This window comes from Centruroides vittatus, unplaced genomic scaffold (genome assembly GCF_030686945.1).
Source record: "Centruroides vittatus isolate TY-2023 unplaced genomic scaffold, ASM3068694v2 contig_301, whole genome shotgun sequence".
In the NCBI taxonomy this organism is placed as follows: domain Eukaryota; kingdom Metazoa; phylum Arthropoda; class Arachnida; order Scorpiones; family Buthidae; genus Centruroides; species Centruroides vittatus.
In genome coordinates this window covers 3,379,289-3,400,917 of record NW_027121927.1, presented here as the reverse complement: position 1 = coordinate 3,400,917, position 21,629 = coordinate 3,379,289, and the positions used below count along the sequence as shown (strand labels likewise).

The 21,629-nt window shown below is 25.6% G+C and overlaps 1 protein-coding gene across 1 annotated transcript; it reads left to right on the top strand.

The window, feature by feature from the left end:
* The first annotated feature begins 14,488 nt into the window (after positions 1-14,488).
* LOC136972809 (U8-agatoxin-Ao1a-like) lies at positions 14,489-20,073 on the top strand. Its single transcript, XM_067267448.1, has 4 exons — positions 14,489-14,615; positions 18,735-18,815; positions 18,964-19,021; positions 19,640-20,073. Exons 2-4 carry the CDS (start codon positions 18,740-18,742, stop codon positions 19,776-19,778), a joined length of 273 nt encoding a protein of 90 aa, XP_067123549.1. The 5' UTR covers positions 14,489-14,615; positions 18,735-18,739; the 3' UTR covers positions 19,779-20,073.
* Positions 20,074-21,629: the final 1,556 nt, after the last annotated feature.

The following is a 21,629-nucleotide window of genomic DNA, read 5'->3' as shown; positions in this document are numbered from 1 at the left end:
AGAATTTAACATAGACAAGTAAAAACAAAGGAATTAAGTGTTTTATAGTATTAAGATTTCATTAATCAGTTCCTTAAGGTCATTATCATTTTTTAATTTATCTTTTCAGCGAATATGAAATTTTTAAATGAAAATATAATGTAAAATGAAAACTTTAAAAGTATTTAGAAAACAATAATCAGTTGTCCTAATTTTCATAGTCTAATTATCTAATTTGAACATGCTCTAACACAGCGAGGGACACAAATAGCTTTGGCATGTTTTATTGAGTAACTATTTATGTTATAAACGAAGTTTAAATTAAGATTTTCGTAAGTATATAAGGATACAATTCAATTCAATTCATCTTTATTTGTAATAGGCCTTGGCCTGTTACAAGGGGAGTTATGATCAACATTCATTAAATAAACAGTTATATAGTTACAAATTTTTTAACAAAATTATACAAGTTATAAATAGATTTTAACTTAGCCACATGAAAAAACATATACATTTCTTTTTCCGAGGAGCACTCATTTAAAATATTTAAATCGAAACTTTGTCTTAGGACTATTGCTTTTTCGCATCCACAGACCAGATGAAATTTAGAGAAGTTTTCTAAACACCTCGGACATTCAATTTTAGAATAGATATAAATCTTGTTTTCAATCGTTATTACATCATTATTAAGGCGAAGCTGGACGAAGAACCTCTTAACACCAAAGGGGAGATTAAGCAACATGTAATTATTAATATTAGGGTAGTCCAGTATTATATTACAGTAGAGCGTCGAAAAGTGGAACCAATTGGGAACTGGGGTCCTTCCAGTTAATGATTTGTTCCAGTTTCCGACTTTGTACGAAAAAATACATTAACCTGTCCGATGTTCAAATTTTTCTCCGTTGCGTATCGCTTCCTGTTGAATTTTTCTCCGTTGCGTGTCGCTTCGTGTTGAATTTTCGTCGATTTTAAGCCTAACGAAAATTTTTATAATAATCATCGAGGCTATCGTATCGTTAAAAATTATTTCTGCATTTTGTACAAACAAAATAAATATATTAAAGAATATAAAAAACACGAAAATTATACTTTAGAAGTAAATTTAGTATCAAAAACATTCGATTCAGCACGACACAGTCCGACTGAAAATCGTTCCACTTTCCGGCCATTCCACTTACCGACGTTCACTTATCGACGCTCTACTGTATATGAATTCGGCATCTTTCGTGTCCGGATATCCTCCACATCAAGTATCAATGAATTCTCCATTACATTTCTAGTAAGCTGTTTACATAAATCTTCACTAATCTCCGGAAGGTGTATAAACGGGCCCATCGAAAATCCAAAATTATTAATTACTCTAGTCAGGTGACTTACCCAGTTCTTTCTCGATTCTGTTCGTAATGATTTCCTATATAATTGGTTCAATAGACTAAATAACAGCTGCCCACTGTCTCTCACCTTCATTAAAAATTTTACACATCTCTTAACCAACATTGACGTCATTCTGAATCTATTCAACTCTAATCTTAGTATACTTCCAGGGATTTTATGGTCCAGTAAAAACACTCTCCGTATGAACTTATTTTGAATCGCCTCTAACTTCTGATATTTTGGCTGCATAGCTTGTTGCATTTATAATTATTGAATTAAACAATTTAAATTGCGTTTGGGTGTTTTTTAATTTAATTTTTGAAAATAACATTCCTATACTTCCTATTAACTTATTTGCCTTGACCAGTGACATCTTGACTTGTTTTTCAAAGGACAACATAGGGGTTAAGATTACCCCTAAAAACTTTATTTCATTGACTATTTTTAATTCCTCTTTATTAATATAAAATGACATGTTCTTCTTTGAAATCTTAGAACCATTTCTAAACACCATGATAGCCGATTTCTTCGGATTAATATTCAATTTTAATTTATTAAAATATAACATTGTTTGCTGAATTTTCCTCCGTAGAGCTGCAGCAGTGGGGGCGATTATCGCAATATCATCTGCATAGACAATGGAGTGAACTATATTTTATTCAATCAAGAATCCATCCTGTATATAAGGATACAGTAATATGCCAATGTTATTACATTAAAATAACGGTATTTATCAATAATTCACGCAATTGTAACAAAAAAGTTGCCTCCGTGTTTAGGAGTAAAATTACCGAGACTACTTCGGAATAAGTAAAAGATACAGTTTAAATTATTGATATAACATTAATCAATTATTTCTAAATGGGATTGGGAGTGATGCCAAAACCAATAACTCTATAAAAGTATTGTTATAAGTACAGAAGTTTCTCTCCTCTGTATGTGAAGTGGATACTGTCAACTTTATTAATCCTTACTTCGTCTGTATGTTAATCGATCCATTTTTCTCAATTAAAGATATCGGTTTATATTCAAATAAACGAATAAATTGTATATTCATACGCTTGTAACGCATGCTTTATTTTTTAAAATGGATACCTCTCATTTGAGCTTACAACGAGGCAATTTGTTTTTCTAATTGGGATTCTGCAAAGAATGTCTTTCCTGTAAAATGTTAAATACTTATTTTATCTCTATCGTTAAAATTATAAAATTAACACAATGTAAGCTCATTCATATTGATAATTAAGTCGAAGTTTACGTTATGTAAGTACATCGTAAAGCTTCTTAACTATTAGGTCGCGAATTACATTTAAAATACGTTAAATTGTAACATTTTACTTAGAAAAGAGGATATTTTGTGTGTAAATAATGCTACCACAAAAATAGAAATGTTTGTTTACAAGACTTCGTCATTACAAGAAGCTGAATTTTCGTTATAACGAAGGATTGTATCGATCAGAAATTATTATATAGAACCTAAACTAAACCATTTTATTTTACAAATATTTAAAAGAAAAATTCACTTTTAAATAACTTGTCATTGTTCAATTAAAATGAATAATCAGCTTCATAATTAAGTTACTAATTGTATTTAATTAGTTATAATTATATGTAATTGAATGTAATTGTAACATATTGACGCATTGATTAATATCAATGATAATGTTATCAGATCTCTTATATGATAAAGAACACGGGCTATTACACTTTTGTTTTTTAAATGAAATAATTACTAAGTAAATAGACTTTATAAATAAATTTTTACATGAACTTTTTCTGTAGTTAAACGAGAAAAAAATCCATTTTTTCAATTCAGTTGCAACGACTTGTACAGGTATTTATTTATCATATAGTTATAATTTAATACTGTTTTTTATTTACAAAATTAAACAAAATTTTATTTAATTTAATTAACTTGAACGTATAAATTATATCCTTAAATATAATAAAATATCAAATAATCATTGTAATTTGTAAGGTAAATGACAAATTAAGTGTTATAATTTCACAATATAATGAACAAGCGAGCATTGCAAATTATGATACAAGTAGCAAGTTAACAATAAAAATAATACTTAAGCATTGTAATTACATTACAATTACCATTTGTATTGTTAATTACAGTGCTTGATTGTACAATCAAGCACTGTAATCAACAATACAAATAGTAATTAAATACTTTTATTAATGATAAAACTAACACTTAAGCGTTGTAATTCATGATATAAGTAAAAGATAAACACAGTAATTTATAACACAGTTAACAAGTAAACACCGAAATAAACAATACAAATAAAAATTAAGCGTTATGATTTATAACACAAATAACAATTAAGTGCTGTAACTGACAAAACAAATAACAAGTATTGTAATGTTCAATGCAATATAATTTATAATATAAGTAATATAAATATAACACTAGTCATGATACAAACGTTGTAAAAAGTAGTGTAAGTTAAATAAATAACATCATAAATAATAATAATAATAATAAGACGAAATGGAAACTACGTTGATTTCTTTAAAAATAATTCAGATTTGTTGACGTAAAAGAATATAAAACTATATTTTACGTCTAGAATTGAATGTAAAATATAAAATAAAATCTCTAAGGATTTTACTATGTAAATCTAAACGTTTAGCCATAAGTTACTAAAAAACTAGTTACAAATAAATAATAAATTTCACATGAATGAAGTAGATCAAGATTTATACGGATCGAATTTATTTATATTTATTTTTTATGTCTCATCGTACTTTACTGTAATTTATTACATTGAAAATATATCCTAAAAAGTATACACGTTGAGAAAAATTTTATTTTCGTTTAAGAAAACGTAAATATATATGTCATATTTGTTTATTTAAAATAAAAATCTCTTCCCGATTTTTTGGATGAAAGTTTTATATATATAAAAAAAAAAACATTCTACGAATTCCAATAAAACAAGTTGCAAACTTTTCAATCCTGTACTTTTATTACGTTTATGTATAAATAAGTAGGAGTTAGATATTACTACTTCGAATAAAATTGCTATAAAAAAAAAATAAATTGAATTTTTAGAAGTTTGCTTTTAAAATAAACCAATTTTTCGAATAGGATCTATCGCTTTAAATTGATAATTCTCATTTGTTTGTATAAATTATTTACATATGCTTGTAAAATCTCTATTAATCTCGATTTTATGTCTTTACAGAAGTTTTTCGATGTACTAATTTAAAATTGTTGAATATCTCAACCGGTAGATCACGAACTCCAAGATGATCTCTAATCGTATTCGCAAGCAATTAGGGTGAATAGACACCAGAAAAGGTTGAAGAACACAGTTACATCTTTATAAATCCCCGTTAATATCAGCTTGTTTATCATCAGAAGATATTCTTATATGCAAGAATTTCAAATTTTGTGTTCTCCAATCGGTAGATCGCGAACGCTAAGAGGATTTCTAATCACGATCTCGAACAATGAGAATAGATCACAAGTTAAAAATGTTGAGAAATAAGTCTCTAGTTGTATAAATATTTAAATTATAAAATAACATTTTGATCATTTTAAAATATTTAAAGTTAAATAATTAAGATATTTGTGGATGAATTGTATTATTTGGAAGAACGAATGAATTCTTTTTTAAGTTTTTAATTACTGTATCGTCTCTACTCTTGGGATTTTTATAATGAAAGATTAGAAAGTTTTATGAGATTTTAATGATAGTTGATCTTTGTTAAAATTGCTGAATAAGCTAAAGAAAGACAGTAAAGTCATTAATTGTGGTGCATGTATATACAGTTTTACTTAAGTAATTTTCAGTGTAAATTTTTATTAAACTTTTAATCAAACTTAAAGAATATAATCATTAATTTTTTAGTATTATTTACTTTAGATCTAATATTTTTAAATTTTAAATAGATTTAATAAAATAAATTAATTAAATAAAGATTTGAGAAACAATCTTCATCTAAAATTCACCCTAAAAAAATTGATTCTTCATTTAAAAACGCATTTTTTTCATATAAAAATCCCCAAAAATTGATTCTTTACCTCAAAATCCCCCAAATAAAGATTGAATACTCATCTAAAAGTATCCTAAAAAATTTAAATTGATTAACTTTACTTCTAAACTAAAATTTATTTTTATATATTTAGTAATTTACATAAATTAAACAAATTTATAAATTTATTTTTAAGAGAAGGATAATGAAATTTTGTAGAATTAAATTTATAAAAGAAATTATTGCAATTTACATAATTTACCTGCTTAATTATTTACATTTAAAAAATTTAAAAAATAGTCGTTTATAGAAGAGTAAACAATGTGTTAAAATATAGAACATTTTTAAAATTATTTAATTAAATTCTGCTTAATTATCATATGATAAAAGGCATTTTAAACATCATTAAATTAGTATTGTAATGTTTAAATTCATTACATAGAATATGCAAAAGGTCAAAGGTCAATGGTCAGAATCCCGTAGTATAATAGAGATAATGGGTGTTTAAATTAAGTAACAGTTGGCCAATAGTGTTGACTTATACTATTAATTAACTGTCAGTTGACATCAGTATTACTTCGTTCATGATATGGAAAATTTGCTGATAGAATACAGAGATCAATTTGGAAAATATTCATTCCAACTTCCTGCATTTATAATTTAACTAAATTGTAATTATATCTAAGAAGTTTGATACTTTAACATTTATACTAACCATATTTAATGTTTATAAACCTTGTTGGGGAGCTTTTACACACTTTTTAAACTAATTATTTTGTATATATCCCATTTATGAGATTAAATTAGAGTAATTTCAGCAAATTAAAATGTTTATAAAATAATTTATTCTTAATGTCACTCAAAATTAATTTCTGATGTAAAATTCTGGCTAAAAATGGATTAATTCTTTATCTAAAAGTCTACCAAATGATTGATTTTTCATTTAAAATTATCATCAGAAATGATAATCAGATGTAATACGACTCGTAGAATCACTACACACTTAGTTTCATTTTTATAGAAATTTCCAAATTATTTATGTAAAATTTTATTTTTTATTGGTTTAATTTAATAATATTTATTTAAGATTATTAAAATAAATTAAAATTTAATTAAAAATATGGAGTTTAAATTTTCAAAAATGCAAACAAAGTTACTTGTTTTCTATTGAGTTTATCACAAATATGAAATTTAAAATGTCTATATTTTTCATTATTATATCAATAAAATGAAGATAAAATGGATATTTTAAAATGAAGAAATTATAAAATAAATTGAATAACTTTGAAGGATATAAATTTAATAAAGTAAACATGTTGTGTGCGTGTTCAACAAGTTTCATAAACAAGAAACGATTAACGTCGAACTTTTAACGTGTAGGCGTGTTAGAACCATTAAAAAATGTATTTAACTATAAAATTGAATATCTATTTATAAATATTTTTATATAGATTTTCTCTTTAAGTTTTTTCTCTTGTATATACTTCTCCTCTTCTTCATAATTACAAATTTATATTTTACTTTACTTTAATTAAAATTGTTTTTTTCTTTTTATTAGTATATTGAAATATATAAAAATTTCTAATTTGTTTCTTTTTTAATATCTAAAGTAAAGTAAGATCTACTCTTTGTTAAAATATTGCTTTATATCCATTTTACATTTTATTTCTTAAATATATCTAAATTTCTGAATATTCTATATATAATTTTCTTATTATTTATTTACTTTACGAATAGTTTAGTGTTTATTTAATTTAGAAGTATTAGGGAATATTCTTTTAAAAATTCTCTAAATTTGTTTTTCGAGATGATAAAATTCACAGCCTACAATTTCACTGTAAAGCACGTAGAATCGACAGGGAAGCTGACTTTAAGGCGTTAACGTAAATTCAATTCATTATACATAAAGGAGACCAAATTAAAAGAAGTAATTTACTGTAAATCACTATAATACATACTCTTTAGTGGCTATATTAAATTAGATATACTGCTTAATGTTTTAAAGAGTTATAAATAGAACTTACTGTAATTCACATCCTAAGTTGATGCAGAATCATAACTTTTCCACCCACAAAAAAATCAATTTGAGGAGGCAGATGTCGGGCATTTTATTTATTAAAATTAATATTTTACTGTTAATTTAATATTGATATTCTTAAAAATTATAAGTTTATTATAAAAATTTCCATTATGAAATTCTTAGAGCATCCTTACAGAGTAGAATTTTGATTATTCTTAAAGAAATTGTTATAGTAATTTTCTGTAAGATAATACATTACATAAGTTAGTAGGACTTTGTATAAAATGATACACGGTGTATTCTATAAAGTCCTATTATTGATGCGGATCTTATGATAATCTAAGAGAGATTTGAATAATCTTAACATGAACGACATATCTAGTAATAAATATTAATGTACGCTTATAAAAGAAGTTTTTAGAATATTTGGAATGAAAAATTTTTTTAAAACTTTACTATAAAAGTAGAGAAGTACAAAATAATTTACTTTAAAGAAGTTGAGAAGTTGAGTCTCCATCATCATTAACATTATCTTATTTTATTAGCATTTGAAAAGTATTTTAATTATTTTATTTTATTCATAAGAAATCACTTAAATTTATAAACACATTTTACATAATTTTGTTTTGTTTTCTATTAATATTATTATATTAATTTAATGAATTAAATGTAAAATGTTTATTAACATTTTCAACAAGTAGCTCGCGATCTCCCAATTTTGGATTCGAATTTTCAATGTTATTTTAGGGAATATTCTTCATTTATTACAATTTTTCTTATTAAAATAAATATAAAATATATTGTTTTTAATTTTTTTTTGTTTATTTAAAAGTAATTATCTAAATTAAAATGTTTTTAATGTATGCTTTACAATTTGAATAATTATAAGAGCTTGAATCAACGAACAAGATTAAAAAATTTTTTGTTAAGACATCATCTAAAAGTCCACTCAAAAACAAATTTTGTATATATTTTACTTATAAAATATTTTAATTTAAACCGGCGTGTCTAAAAAAACTGAATTTTATGGATAAAACACTCGAAAAAACTAAACAAAAGTGTTTATATGCATTAATTTTATAAGAATTTATAGATATTTTAATTATATTTCCCAAAAAAGAGGTTTTTTACATATATTTAACAAATTAAAACATCAATTTAATACTAAATTAGTGTTTAATTACTTAAACACTAAACGAAATTAGTAAGAGAGAATCTCTCATTATAAATTTATACACATTATCCTATATTTAAAAAAAGTTTTTTAAATATAAAAATAATGTCATTTAAATGTTAATTTCTCTTCAAAACTTTTCCTAAATCTTTTGGGAATTTCCAAGGAATTTTTTTTAATAATTACATTAATCCGTCAACTAATGTAATTGAAATTTGTTAAGGAACTAAATGCCAAATTATTTTCTTTTAACTAATTGATAATTAAAGTTAAATCGATTCTGTGATGAAAAACAAACAAAACTTTAGTTTTTGGATGTTTCTTGTAATACAAATTTTATTAATTAATCATGAAATAAATTATTGTAAAACATTAGAACATCTTTGTGTAAAACGTCATAAACAAACAAAAATACAAGTAAAAAAACACATTTTTTACACATTTAAACACATTTCATACGTTTCTAATAATCGTAAACATGTTTATGAACGTTTACAAACATTATTTTTCTTCCGAAACATTTAACATGGAAACATTTTTTAAGTTAAATATATGTAAAATATATCACACTCTCTTTTATTTTATCTACGGGTATTTACCAAAAAAGAAACAATATATCAAGAAAAAAATATGAAATATATAATTTTATAAAGAAAATATTTAAATTTATATGTTAAAATTGTAATTAAACTAAAAAAAATTAGCATATATAAAGTTAATTAAGTTATAAATGCATCAGCATCCGCATCCTCCGCATCTTCAAGATACGGATGCTGATCCGCATCACTTATTATTCCAGAGCTCGTATCGATAAATATGTTTAAAAACTAATAAATTATTATTTTAGATATTCTAAAAATAAACTACGATAATAGAGTGTTTATATATGATGATGATGATGAGTATTTACTATAAGATATTCCTGTATTGAGTTAATATTATTGCTAGAATATTCGAGTGTGTTGTCGAGATAACAACATTGCTCTTGGCTAATATGTCATTTCGAGTGTTGTAAACACCTTTCGAGTGGTAAAATATTTACAGAATTCAAGGATGTGAATTATAAAATTGTAATTTTTGATATATTTAGTCGTTAATCTAACGAAAGAAATAATTTTTAAAGAATTATTTTGCGTATAAATAAAAGAGATTTGTAACTATTCACGTTCTAGAAAAAGTCTAAAAATATCTACAATTTATTAACTTCTTACAATATTAAAATATATTTGGAAAATTTAATGTTCTAAAAACTCATCTTAAAATTATAAAATAAATTTCTTGATCCGAAAATACCAACTTTTGGGTTATCCTATATGCACTCACACTACTGTAATTTCAATTGTATTTCATAAAGACATAGAAAATATATTTATTTATACGTGTATATGTTTATGTAAAAATTCATAATTATACGTAAAATTAATGTAGATGTATTTGCACACAAATTACATACATATTTTATTTCTATCGGCATTAAAATTGAATAAAATAAATATTAAATAACTGGAAGACACGTTTTCAACTTTTAACCTTTACCTAAGATCTATATGGTAGAGAATTTTCTATTATATATTAACCTTAATCCAAGGTTTTTTTGAATATAAATTATATATAGACGTCTCCTGCAGAATTGTATTACTTCTCTTTATATATATATTATATATATTTTTTTATATATTTTATTCTTAACCAGAACGAATGACTTCCTAAATAAGCACAAACACACAAAAAATATATATATTTTTTTCTTTAGAGTTTCCAATTTGACATAAGAATTTTGAAAAATGATGTAATTAAACAAGTAAATATTTGTGTTAATTTTGTGTGTGACGTATTATTCATTTGTTTTAATTATATTCTAGTGTCGTTTGTTACGTCACACAATTAAAGTTTTACGTAATTTTTCTTGGTGTAACGGTGTAAAGATTCCTCCCATTAGCCAATGATTAGTAGTGGAGACGTCACACTATGGAAATTGACTTAGCTTCTATCGATCACGTTCCTTTCTAAAAACACACAATAAACTTTAACAAGGTGTGTTTACTTGACACAATTGATGGGATGTTTATTTATTTATTTTTATCTGCCTCCTTTCCATCTTTTGTATAAAAATTACATAATTTCCAGTTCCGTCGACTGATGCAAATGATAACGTTAATAATTGATGTTAAAGCTGAAATTTCTAACATTAAAATTTTAATAATTAATTGTACTAATTCCTTAATATATAATATAAAGGACATTATCCTAAACTATTCATGACCGCGCGAGTAACCTTTATCTATAGAATCGCATTTGTTTCCTGTTTGATTATCATTATTATTATGTGCTATTTTTGTTCAAAAATTTTCCAATTTTTGTTACGATTTTTTGAACTTTTACGTAAAATAATTTTTATATTCGTCTCATAGTTATATTTTAGTAAATGTTTAATACTTTAAATGCTTTCGTATGGGTGATTCACTTAACCATAAGATTGTTTTTAATAATATAGTACGATTTATAATCTAAAAAAAAAAAAATTAATTTTAAACACACTTTTCTAGAATATTTTGTCAAGTTTCTTAACAAATTCTAGGAAAGTTTTTAATATTTAACGCTGTAAAACAATGGAAAAAACCGTTTTAATATTAAATAATTTCATTGATTCAATACGAAAAAAAAAACACACACATATTTTGCAATTGGAAAAATAAAAATTCTTTCCGTAAGAAGAATAAAATTTTCATTAATTTAAATATGATTATCAAAGAAATGCCCGGAGCAAATTAAAACTTGTTAATTTTGTTTAGACTTTAATTACTTAACTAATTAATATTAAATCATTATTAAACTTGATCATATTTAAACTTTCATTTTTAAATAGATTTATTTTCCCTTTTCTTTTATTTAATCATTTCGAAATAAATATATTTTATAATTTGCTTTTTCTTTCTTTTTGGAGGAAAAAAACAGAGTAAAAATTTCAAATTTGATCCAATTTATTTGAATAAAAAATAAAGAAAAAAGCCGAGAAAGTTCGCAACTCGATTAAATTGTCTGTGGGTTTTTAGATTATTTTTTTCCTTTTTCTCCTTTTTATTTTTGGTTTCGTCGGCGAATAGAATTAAAGTAATCAAATATTAAACAATATATATATAATCTTTTATAAGTGTTTTTTATACTGAAAATATTTATTTCGTAAATATTTTTAAATAATAATCGTACATATTGTAGTGTTGCTGTTTATAAATGTAATTTTTTTTTATTTTTTTGAGTATTTAATTAATTTTTTAGTTTATAATTGGCATTTTTACACTGTCTTTTATCGTTTTAAGATGAAAAATTTAAATCTAATTACTCTCTAGACCTATATTTGTTAATTTTTTAGAATCTTTTAATATATTTTTTGAAGTTTACATGTTTTAAATATAGTTTTTGATGGTTTAGATGTAATAATTGGTCGATTTTTTGCTAATTTTTTAAATATTTAATCAATTTTTTAATACTTATTAATGAATTTTTGATATTTATAAATGTAATTTTGACATATTTTTTTATATTTTTTAGAAGTTGCAATATTTATTATTTTAAAATCCCACTTAAATATAAAAGTTTTCTTAAGAAAAATTTTTATGGTAAAATATTGCCGTGAACTAACGTTTTTCTTTTTTCTAAAAAGGAAATGTGGTATCAGCTGTTTCTTTTAATATGCAACCAAGAATATCAAGCCAAAGAATTTGATACTTTATGACAAATCTGAAAAATTAATGATGTTAAAAGTTGTTTTTATAGAATGTAACGTATGAAAAAATGGCGTGTTCGGGTTTTTTTAGTGAAAACCATATTTCATGAGTTAGAAGACAAGGTTTTTTCTCTGTAAATAACAAAAAATACCTCTGTTTTTATTCAAAAATCACGCAAATTGTATATAATACTTTGCATCTGTTTATTCTCATCTTAACAACAAAAAAAATACCCTTATTTTTTAGAATAATATTTATAATATTAAAATAATTTACGTTGGCCATGCAAAAAAGAAATTTCCGTTTCTTTGAATTATCCTTTTCGTGTGTTTAAGGGTGTGAAATGTATTATAACGTAAGAATGTTTTTTTACTGCTTCTTTTTGTATTATTTATAAATAAAAAAAGGTAAATATATGAGTGTGTTTTTTATGTATTGTGTACTTGTGTTGCTTTCAAATTATTTAAAACTTTCTTGTGTTTTAGTGCTCCAAATTATATGATTTCTCCACTTTTTAGAGTCTTCGTTTATAAGTCATCTCTTTTTACTGGCTTCGATTGTTTGAAATATCCGTATTTTTACAGCTTCATATTAAGCGAAATTTCAATGCTTTAGAGCTTCCATCTGCATGAAATCTTCACGTTTTAGAGTCCCAATTGAATTAAATCATTACTTTTAACAACTATACCCAACTCTTTAGAACCTCTAATTGTATGAAATCTCCAATTTTAGACATAAAATCTTTATTTTTATAGCCTCAAATTACGTACAATTCTCATTGTTTAGACTCTTTAGAACGTTGAATTGTGTAAAATTTCAATTTATTTTATTCTCCAATTATATGTTTTGAGTCTGGACGTGTGTGAAATCTCCATTATTTAGACCCTATAATCAATCTAATCTAAACTCTATTTTTAAGAATGTTTATTTGTATGAAATCTCTATTTTTAGAGCCTTTAATTTTATTAAATCTCTCTTCTTTAGAATTTTTCGAATTGTGTAAATTGTGTCGAATTGTCTTTTTTTGAACGACATTTTCGCTTTTTAAACATTCAAAGTGCGTGAAGTTTATGATAAATTTTCAAAAACAAACTTTAATTACTCCTAAAAGCTATTATTTTTTATTTTCAAATTTGAAATATTTTACGAAAAATAAATATAATTAAAGAAATTTCATCGTATAGTAAGCATTAATATTTTAAAAATATTTTTATTCATTTATTAGTTACAACAAATATCAAAGGATTTCAAAAAAATATATAAATAAACTAATTACTTTATTGGTTTAGAAATGTTTAAAAAGTTTTTTTGATGATTTATTCTACAAAAACTCTATAAAAAAACAACTCTGTAATAGGAAACTGCACTATTAAAAACGTCTTTCAATGTTAAATCCTTAGGGATTCTGCCATTAACTTACCTTTCTTCAACAAAAGTCAACAGTAAGAAACTATTAAAGCTTATAGAATCTAGAAGAAACTAATTATTTTTTTTTGGATTTAATAACATTAAAATCATATTTTTCTTGTTCGAAAATTGATTACGTAAGTGCTACGTTAATGAATATCGAGTATTATATTCATCAAATTGATGCAATCCCTTATCGTCGCACTAAAGGATAGTTGCTAAGTAACCGCATCTCTACTGCTTCTAATAATTGTTTAGTTTGCCATTTCAAAAAAAAAAAATTACACTTACGAATGGAGATGCTGAACTTACAAACTAATGCTTTTCTTCATATTTTTATTACTCCAAGTCCCATTTTATTTTCGAGTTTTTAGAGATTATAAAATAAAGTATTCTAAAAAAAATTTATTTCTAAAAATGCGCGTAAATATCCATAAATACCTGTAAATTTTGATATTGATCCACGCTTAAAAGCACAAAAATTTGAATCGAGAAATTCATGTTTATTTAAACGTGTGGCACATCAAAGAAATCGAAATATTTTGTAATTTTTCTAAAGTTTTTTTAAAATTATACGTAGATTTAGATGTGGCAAGTTGATTGAAACATAATTTAGAATTTTATAAACATAATTTAATCAAAAAACAACTCGCGATATTGTTGGGGTGCTTTAAATGTACAGATGCCACACGAAAACGGGCTTAGACGAGCGGTCGTAGATGCGCTTTTTTGGAAGTTTAAATAGAAAAAATTGTCCACAAATTAAGTTTTTACACGAATTACAAATGATATTTCCAAGGTTGCAAGGTATCGATTGCTGTTATTGCGCAAGTACTGTAGTGAACCTTCTCTATAAAACGTGGTTATTCATCAGAGAAAGGCGCAGCAGAAACTGGTACTTTGCTCTTCGATACAGATCATCATCATAAAGATTTTCCAAAAACAGGTGGGAGGTAGATCTATAAATTATTCCTTTTCTTAAATTCCATACTTCTACTCACTTTTAATCTTTTACTGTGATCAGGTAGATAAGTAGATTGCCTACTTTCCTTGTATATTTAATAGAATCAATCTGATGTAGACCTATTGACATTCTTACAATGTTTCTCTTATCTAATTCGCTAGATGTTGCCGCAATTTTTGAGGAGAAAAAACAAAAAAAAAGAGTTAAAGTTTATCTAAAAAGACCAACGTATCTTTGATCTAATCTAAAAAAAGCCGGCGGATCAAAGAACAAAAACAACAACCTGTAAATTTACTAAATATCGATTAGATGATACCCAAGTAAACTATATGAATTTTCTATTGTTAAAACTATAATATATTAGATAAATTTTCAAAAATAGCATCTAAAATTCTCTAATTTATATAGGATATTTGAATAATTCGCTTACAATTTTGCTGCTGGTGTCTTGAAAATCGTATGGTGTTGCTCCGGAATAACTCGATTATTCTTATGAATTGTTAGACAAATGTAATTAAAATCAAAAACAAAGGTTTGCATTAATAATCTAATTAATTTCAACTGAGTATTAACTTATACAAACCAGAAGATAATTAAGAATTAAGATTCAGAACGTAGCCAGCGCACTTAAAGGATGTTAAACTTGTTGTTCCTCTTCGTTTACAAATAATTAAATTACAGATTTATGGCATGATCTTAAGCAGAAACAGGCACTTTTTAATGGATATTTTAAGGTATATTTGATCGTTTACGTGACAATCCTCTATCGACAAAGTTCGATGACGTCAAACTGTCCGAATGTTTACTAGGAGACTAATTTTTAAAAATATATAAAAAAATAATTTATTGGTATATTCTGTTTCTTTACATTTACTCCACTTTAATATAGAATAAACTATAGATAATTAATGATTTAAATTGGCAGTTTAGTAGATTTTCTCAGAGAAATTGCGTTAAACAATCGTATATCGGTTCCACCCCCGATATGTTACTGTTTTATGTATTACTTGCCGGAATTGCTCCCCATTAATTCAAATATAGACTTACCATATGTTAAGTAAGACAACTGCAGAATGAAGAAATGGTAGTGACTATGGAAAGATTATTCATCTGGTTAACATCTGATAGAATAATCCATCAATACTACAATACACGTCACGTTTACTAAGAAAATACTCTATTAGCAACGATACCGAAGTAATCAAAACAGATTTTTAGTTTTTAAAATAAATCTAGACATTTTTTTCATATATTTTTTTAATAAAAAATATGTAAAAATCAACCTAAAAACGGCACATTTCTTCTTTTTTAAAATTAATAAAATTAAATTTATAAAAATTGATTTATATACTAGAGGATAAAGACATAAATTCTCTTTATTACACCTCATCTTGATATATATACGAGGTATATATTCAATTTTTGAGGATTAAATATATAACTTACAACCTCCAATTAGAATGGAAACAAAAGTATATAAAGAGCGAGAAGGATTCAGTTTATATTTAAATTCATGAGTCCACTGAGGAAAGTCGAGAAGTGATAACAGCTGTTCCATCTTCTAAGAAACTATTGTTCAAGCCTAAAAGTTGTGTCGAATGAAAATTGAATGGAGTGAAAGCGTTCTCTTGTGCTCAGGTGCCGCATCTCCTCACAAGAATAGTAATAGTCTGGGATTGGTATTAAACTTTCCTAACTCCCCTCACTGCTTTCTTGGATAGAAATTGAAAACAATGTTCAGAAAACAGTAAAATATTCTCCAGAACACCGAGGAATAAACGATATTTTTCCCGTTTGAGCTATAAAAATATTATTTTAGAATGTACAAAATATGTTACAGAATATTATAATATTCTGAAGTAAACTTACTCATTAATTATAATTTAATGTGTTTATAGTGTCTAACGGCATTCTTCTAATTAAATGTTTAAAGTCGGTGACAATTTCTCCAACTTTCTGCTTCAGATAATCATTGGAATTAAGAGAAATGAATGCATTGACTTAGTTTGCAAGTTTTAAAGTCTAATCGATGTTTAACCAATCGTGTCTGAAGTATTATTAACTATATTATTGAGAAAGATATTCACTCGTGCATTTTCTTTCGTTCTACCTTCATTAAAGATTTATCTTCCCTTCGACTTAACCGCACATATTCCCCCTGGTGTCGAAAAATATAAATATTGACCTTAATGAACGTAATTTTAAAGAATGTAGACTTAACAAAAATAGTTTTAAAAGACATCGGATTAATGAAAATTGCACAGTAAACATAGACTTAAAGGGTATAGAATTAGTAAATAGGTTAAAACCGGTCTAAACCCTTTAAAATTAATAATTTTATAGGGTTTATCCAATAGGTATACTAGGCACACGCCTAGGGCCTGGTCGTCTCGAGGGGCTTTAAAAGTCACTTAGCAAAAGATGATATGCCTCTAAAACTTTAATGAACTTAAATGTTCATAAAGTTAATAAACACAGCTTTAATTTAATAAATATACACTTAAAGAGAATAGCGGTATAAAGCTAGTAAACTTAATTTTATTGAATGTAGGCAGCGGATTTAGACTTGTTGTGGCCCTAAGCTATGACATACAAAAGGCCCCTTTTCTCTAAACCAAATAATAATGGACATACATATGCATAAACTGAGAATAGAACGAGGCCCCTCGTAACGCCAGTTACTGAGCTATAGCTTACTTATCTTACACGTAAAACCGGCTACGAGTTTGGCTTAATGAGTATAGTTTTAAACGGCATAGATACAGCTTTAAATGATGTAAATTAAGCAGTTTAGATTTAATGTATGTAGTGTTAAAAGCATAGATGTGAAGAACATCGTTAGCGGCATATAGTAAACATAGTATTAATGATTTCGACTTAACGAATATTTCAGTACAACCGAATTAAATTTATATTCTTTGTATCTACGTTACATTCTTCCATAGAACCTAAATTATTCTATTTTATATTCGCATAAAACGCAATTTAAATGGACATTTATACAATTTAAAAAACTCTCGTAGCCTTCGGTTATTACCTTTTTTCGTAATAAAACTGAATAAAATTTCCATATCTAAAATATTAATGATGTTTGCGGGTGATGCATGTGTGTGAGTGTATCTCTCTTTTTTTTTTATTTTGTACAGACATAAACTCCCACGTGATACACCTACACGTAAAATTCTTTAATTATTAAAAAGGTTTCTAGTATAAATCACACCTACCTGAAAATAGTTTGTTAATTTACAATTATGTTCTATTATAGCGTGATTGGAAATAACGTTACCATTAATAGAAATCGATATTAGATTTTTAGAAAGTATCTAGATTAATTTTCGAGTTTTTAGAAATGGAATGTAATTGTAGAGTTTGTTCACGTGCTTATTTTTCTAGATGATGATGAGGAATAATTTCCGGAAAGTAAATACTTATCACGTGCTTTATTATCTAAAAAAATACAATCTAAAAAATTCATTTATGACAGAAAAATTGTTTAATTTCCCTTTCGAAATATTGTTAATTCGACGGTGCTGCGTTTTATTAATTAAAAGTCCATCCCAAAAAGTCCGCAAGTTAAAACAATTTTTAAAAATTCTTTTGGGTTTTTTTTAGAATTTAGAAAATCAAATTTCAAATTTCAATTTAAAAAAAATTAAATTTCAAATTTAGTAAACTTTTCTGGAATTAAATTTCTGTTAATGAAAATTGAAAATTTGAAATTGTTATTGTAAAAAACACAATTTCTTTCAAAAAAATGGCAAATTTAAAGGCACAATTCTTTATAAAATATCGATCCGCGGATGATTGCCGAGAAGCATTTGAAAGATTGATCTTGATTGATGAAGTGTGCTTTTTTGGATAAAACATCAAAAAACCTCACGCTATTTTATAGAAAAATCAGATTTAACGGCATTCTTTTAAAAGTATTTTCCTAGAAATACCAACGTTTTCAGACACTAATAAAGACAAATGACGAATTTTAAGATATTCTTCTATCATCGTCCACCCCCCTTACTTTACTCTGTAATTAAAAGAGATTTATTCTTCGAAAACAAGATTCTCTTCTACTAAATTAACTAATCAGAAAATATTTCTCGACAGAAAACATGAACTTGACTTTGTTAATGTTGGTCTTCTGCCTGTTGATTTGTTCGTCTTTAAGTACTCCATATTATGGATCTGGTAAGTTTAAAATTCTATTAACTTACCTAATCTCTGTTAAGAAATTGCCAGATTAGCAGAGAGATGAATAAGAAGTTTCAATTATAAAGTAGAAGAGTTACTATTCCTAATTGAAAATTAATTTTCTCTTTCGTATTTCAAATTACAGATAACTCTCTAGACGACTACAACGATGGACTGACTCGATACTTACTCTACACTAGAAAGTAAGTTTAAATTATCAAGTAAAATACATTTTCAGTTAAGAATTTAACCTAGATTTCCAACAGGTAGTTCGCGATCTACCGGGAACCGCGACCTACCGGTTGCGAAGTATTGTTATACGGCGTATAAATTGTTAAATAAATAGATATAGTCGAATTTCTCAACCGGTAGTTCGCGATCGTTGGGGTAGATAATTTAAAGGTTGGGAAGTCGTATTATATAGAAAGCATTCTTTTATAGAGTCGATTTTTAATAATGGAGATTCTGGTTGTAAATATAGCCAGATTCTTCTATTATTAAAAAATACCTGTCTACTTGTTGAAGATGTAGATAAATTTTCATTCGCATAGTTTACTGTTTCGATCGACACGACGTAAAGCAATTTAAACATAGTTTTCTAAAGTTTCCTCCAGCCGTAAACAGGAGACTTTCCAATAAAATGGCAAGGAAACGTCAACTGGAGAAATGCATCACTCCTATTCACTACCAATCCAATTTATTTATATAACAAAAAGAAGCAACTTAAATAAACTATAATTAACGTTTTATTATTAAATAAATAAATAAGATTTATAAAAAAAGAAGACCTTTGTACGAGTGTTATATTTATTTTTCTATAGGAGAAGTTGCATCAGACGCGGTGGTTTCTGCGACAATAGGCCAAATGATTGTTGTTTCAACTCTTCATGTCGCTGCAACCTCTGGGGAACCAACTGTCGATGTCAGAGACCGGGACTCTTTCAGAAATGGGGAAAGTAAAATGCCGTTTGCAGGTTATTTTTGAAGAAGAGGAAGAAGAAAAGCCGAACTTGGTGTAGACGGAGCCCTGTTGTTTTGGGCATCGACACTACATTGTGGACATTATAGATAATATATGTTTGATAAATATATATTTCCAACTCCACAATGTAACCTTCCAAAGGCGGAATTCTTTTGGAAACACGTGCTGTGTTAATCCATTCATTTTAACCCGTGTGCTATGTAATTTGTTGTGTTATATTCCCTTTAAAGTATATAAAGGCCGTAAAGCAAAATAAAAAAGTAACTTTGTGCACTTTTGTTTCTTTTCAAGAAAAAACAAATTTTATTTTTCGTTCTGTTCTGTTAATTTAAAACGTATATATATCAATTAAAATTAAAATATTTAATTACAATTAAAATTTAAAATTTAATTATAATAGAAAAACAAAGAAAAATAATTAAATCCTTTCAAATTTTTTTGAAATTTTGATTACATCGAAAGTTGTAGATCTAAAAAAAAAACAAAAATAAATTTAAATTTTTAAGATTTTCATTAAAAATTAATCACTTTAATAATAAAAATTTAAATATTTTACAAACCTTTTTAGGTATAAAGGATCAAATAATAATAAGATTAAATTTTTCCACTTTTCTGAAAAAAGTATCCATTTTAAATCATAAAAAATTCAATTTGAGATTTGCAACTTCAAAAACACCCGATTCTCCTAAAAGATTCCTTAATTTGCTCTTAAAACAACGAAATGGATATTCATCTATTTTTCAAAAATTAAAAGAAAAATCAGAGAAAAAAAAAATATATATATATATATCAAATTTCTCAAAGAAAACGTGTACTTTGTGTACGCAAAACGGAGCAGCAACTGCACAAATTGATAATGATGACGTGGAAGCGATAGAATTCTGGAACAACGTAAACAAGTATGGAACAACGTAAAAGAATTCTTTTGATGTAGCTAATTCAAAAAAAAGCCCCTAAATCGGAGAAAATGTGTTAAACGGTATGTAAAAATGCACATAAATTTTACTTTTTCATACTCTTATCTTCCAAAAGGGGGAATTATTATATAGATTCGGCTATAAGTCTAAGTGACATCATAAAAATAAATACGAATCAGTTTCCGATGATAAATTCCAAACTGCCTTCTAGAAAAATAAATAATTCTGTAGATAGCAAAAGCTTAGGTCTTTCAAAGGCAAGAAAAATAACTCGTGATATATCCCTTTTCATCAACTGAAAACAAATTCTTCTCCCCTCTTTCATCTGTAAATAATATATATATTTTTTTTTGGAAATTTAAAAAACTTTCTATGCCGCCGCCATTTTCAAATTTCATTCAAGATGCAATTTCTCAAGATTAATTTTTCTTAGATACTTGGAACATAATGTACAGTACACATGGCTTTTATGGATAATGTAAAAAAAAAATTCTATATAGATCAACATTTTGTATTTTAATTCTGATTTTTTTCATAATTTAAGTTTTAATGAAGGTTTTTAATAAAATTAATTTAAAATATGTAAGAATAAAACACTTTTAGATCCTCTTAGTACTAAAAGATTATCTAGAAAATTGTCATGTGAAGATGACAAGCAATTCTATTCCAAAAAATAATTAAGTAAATTGCTAAGAGGTTTTTTTTTGAAACTACTTAATTTTAAAAAGTAGGATTAGAGTCACGTATTTATAAAATATGTAATTATCTCGGTTAATAGAAAAAATAAAATGTAAACTTTGCTTCTTGCAGGATATCAACAGGATTTTGACTAGAGATTTATCAATATGTTCAAAAAACAAAAACGCTTTCTTTATTTCTTGTGGTTTTATATTGTATAAAACGTGAGAAAAA

Bases quoted from the DNA above. Each gene is read 5' to 3' on its own strand.
- LOC136972809 (XM_067267448.1), top strand. From the start codon at position 18,740: ATGAACTTGACTTTGTTAATGTTGGTCTTCTGCCTGTTGATTTGTTCG. The intron at 18,816-18,963 runs GTAAGTTTAAAA...TTCAAATTACAG, and splicing joins TACTCCATATTATGGATCTG to ATAACTCTCTAGACGACTAC. The intron at 19,022-19,639 runs GTAAGTTTAAAT...ATTTTTCTATAG, and splicing joins TACTTACTCTACACTAGAAA to GAGAAGTTGCATCAGACGCG.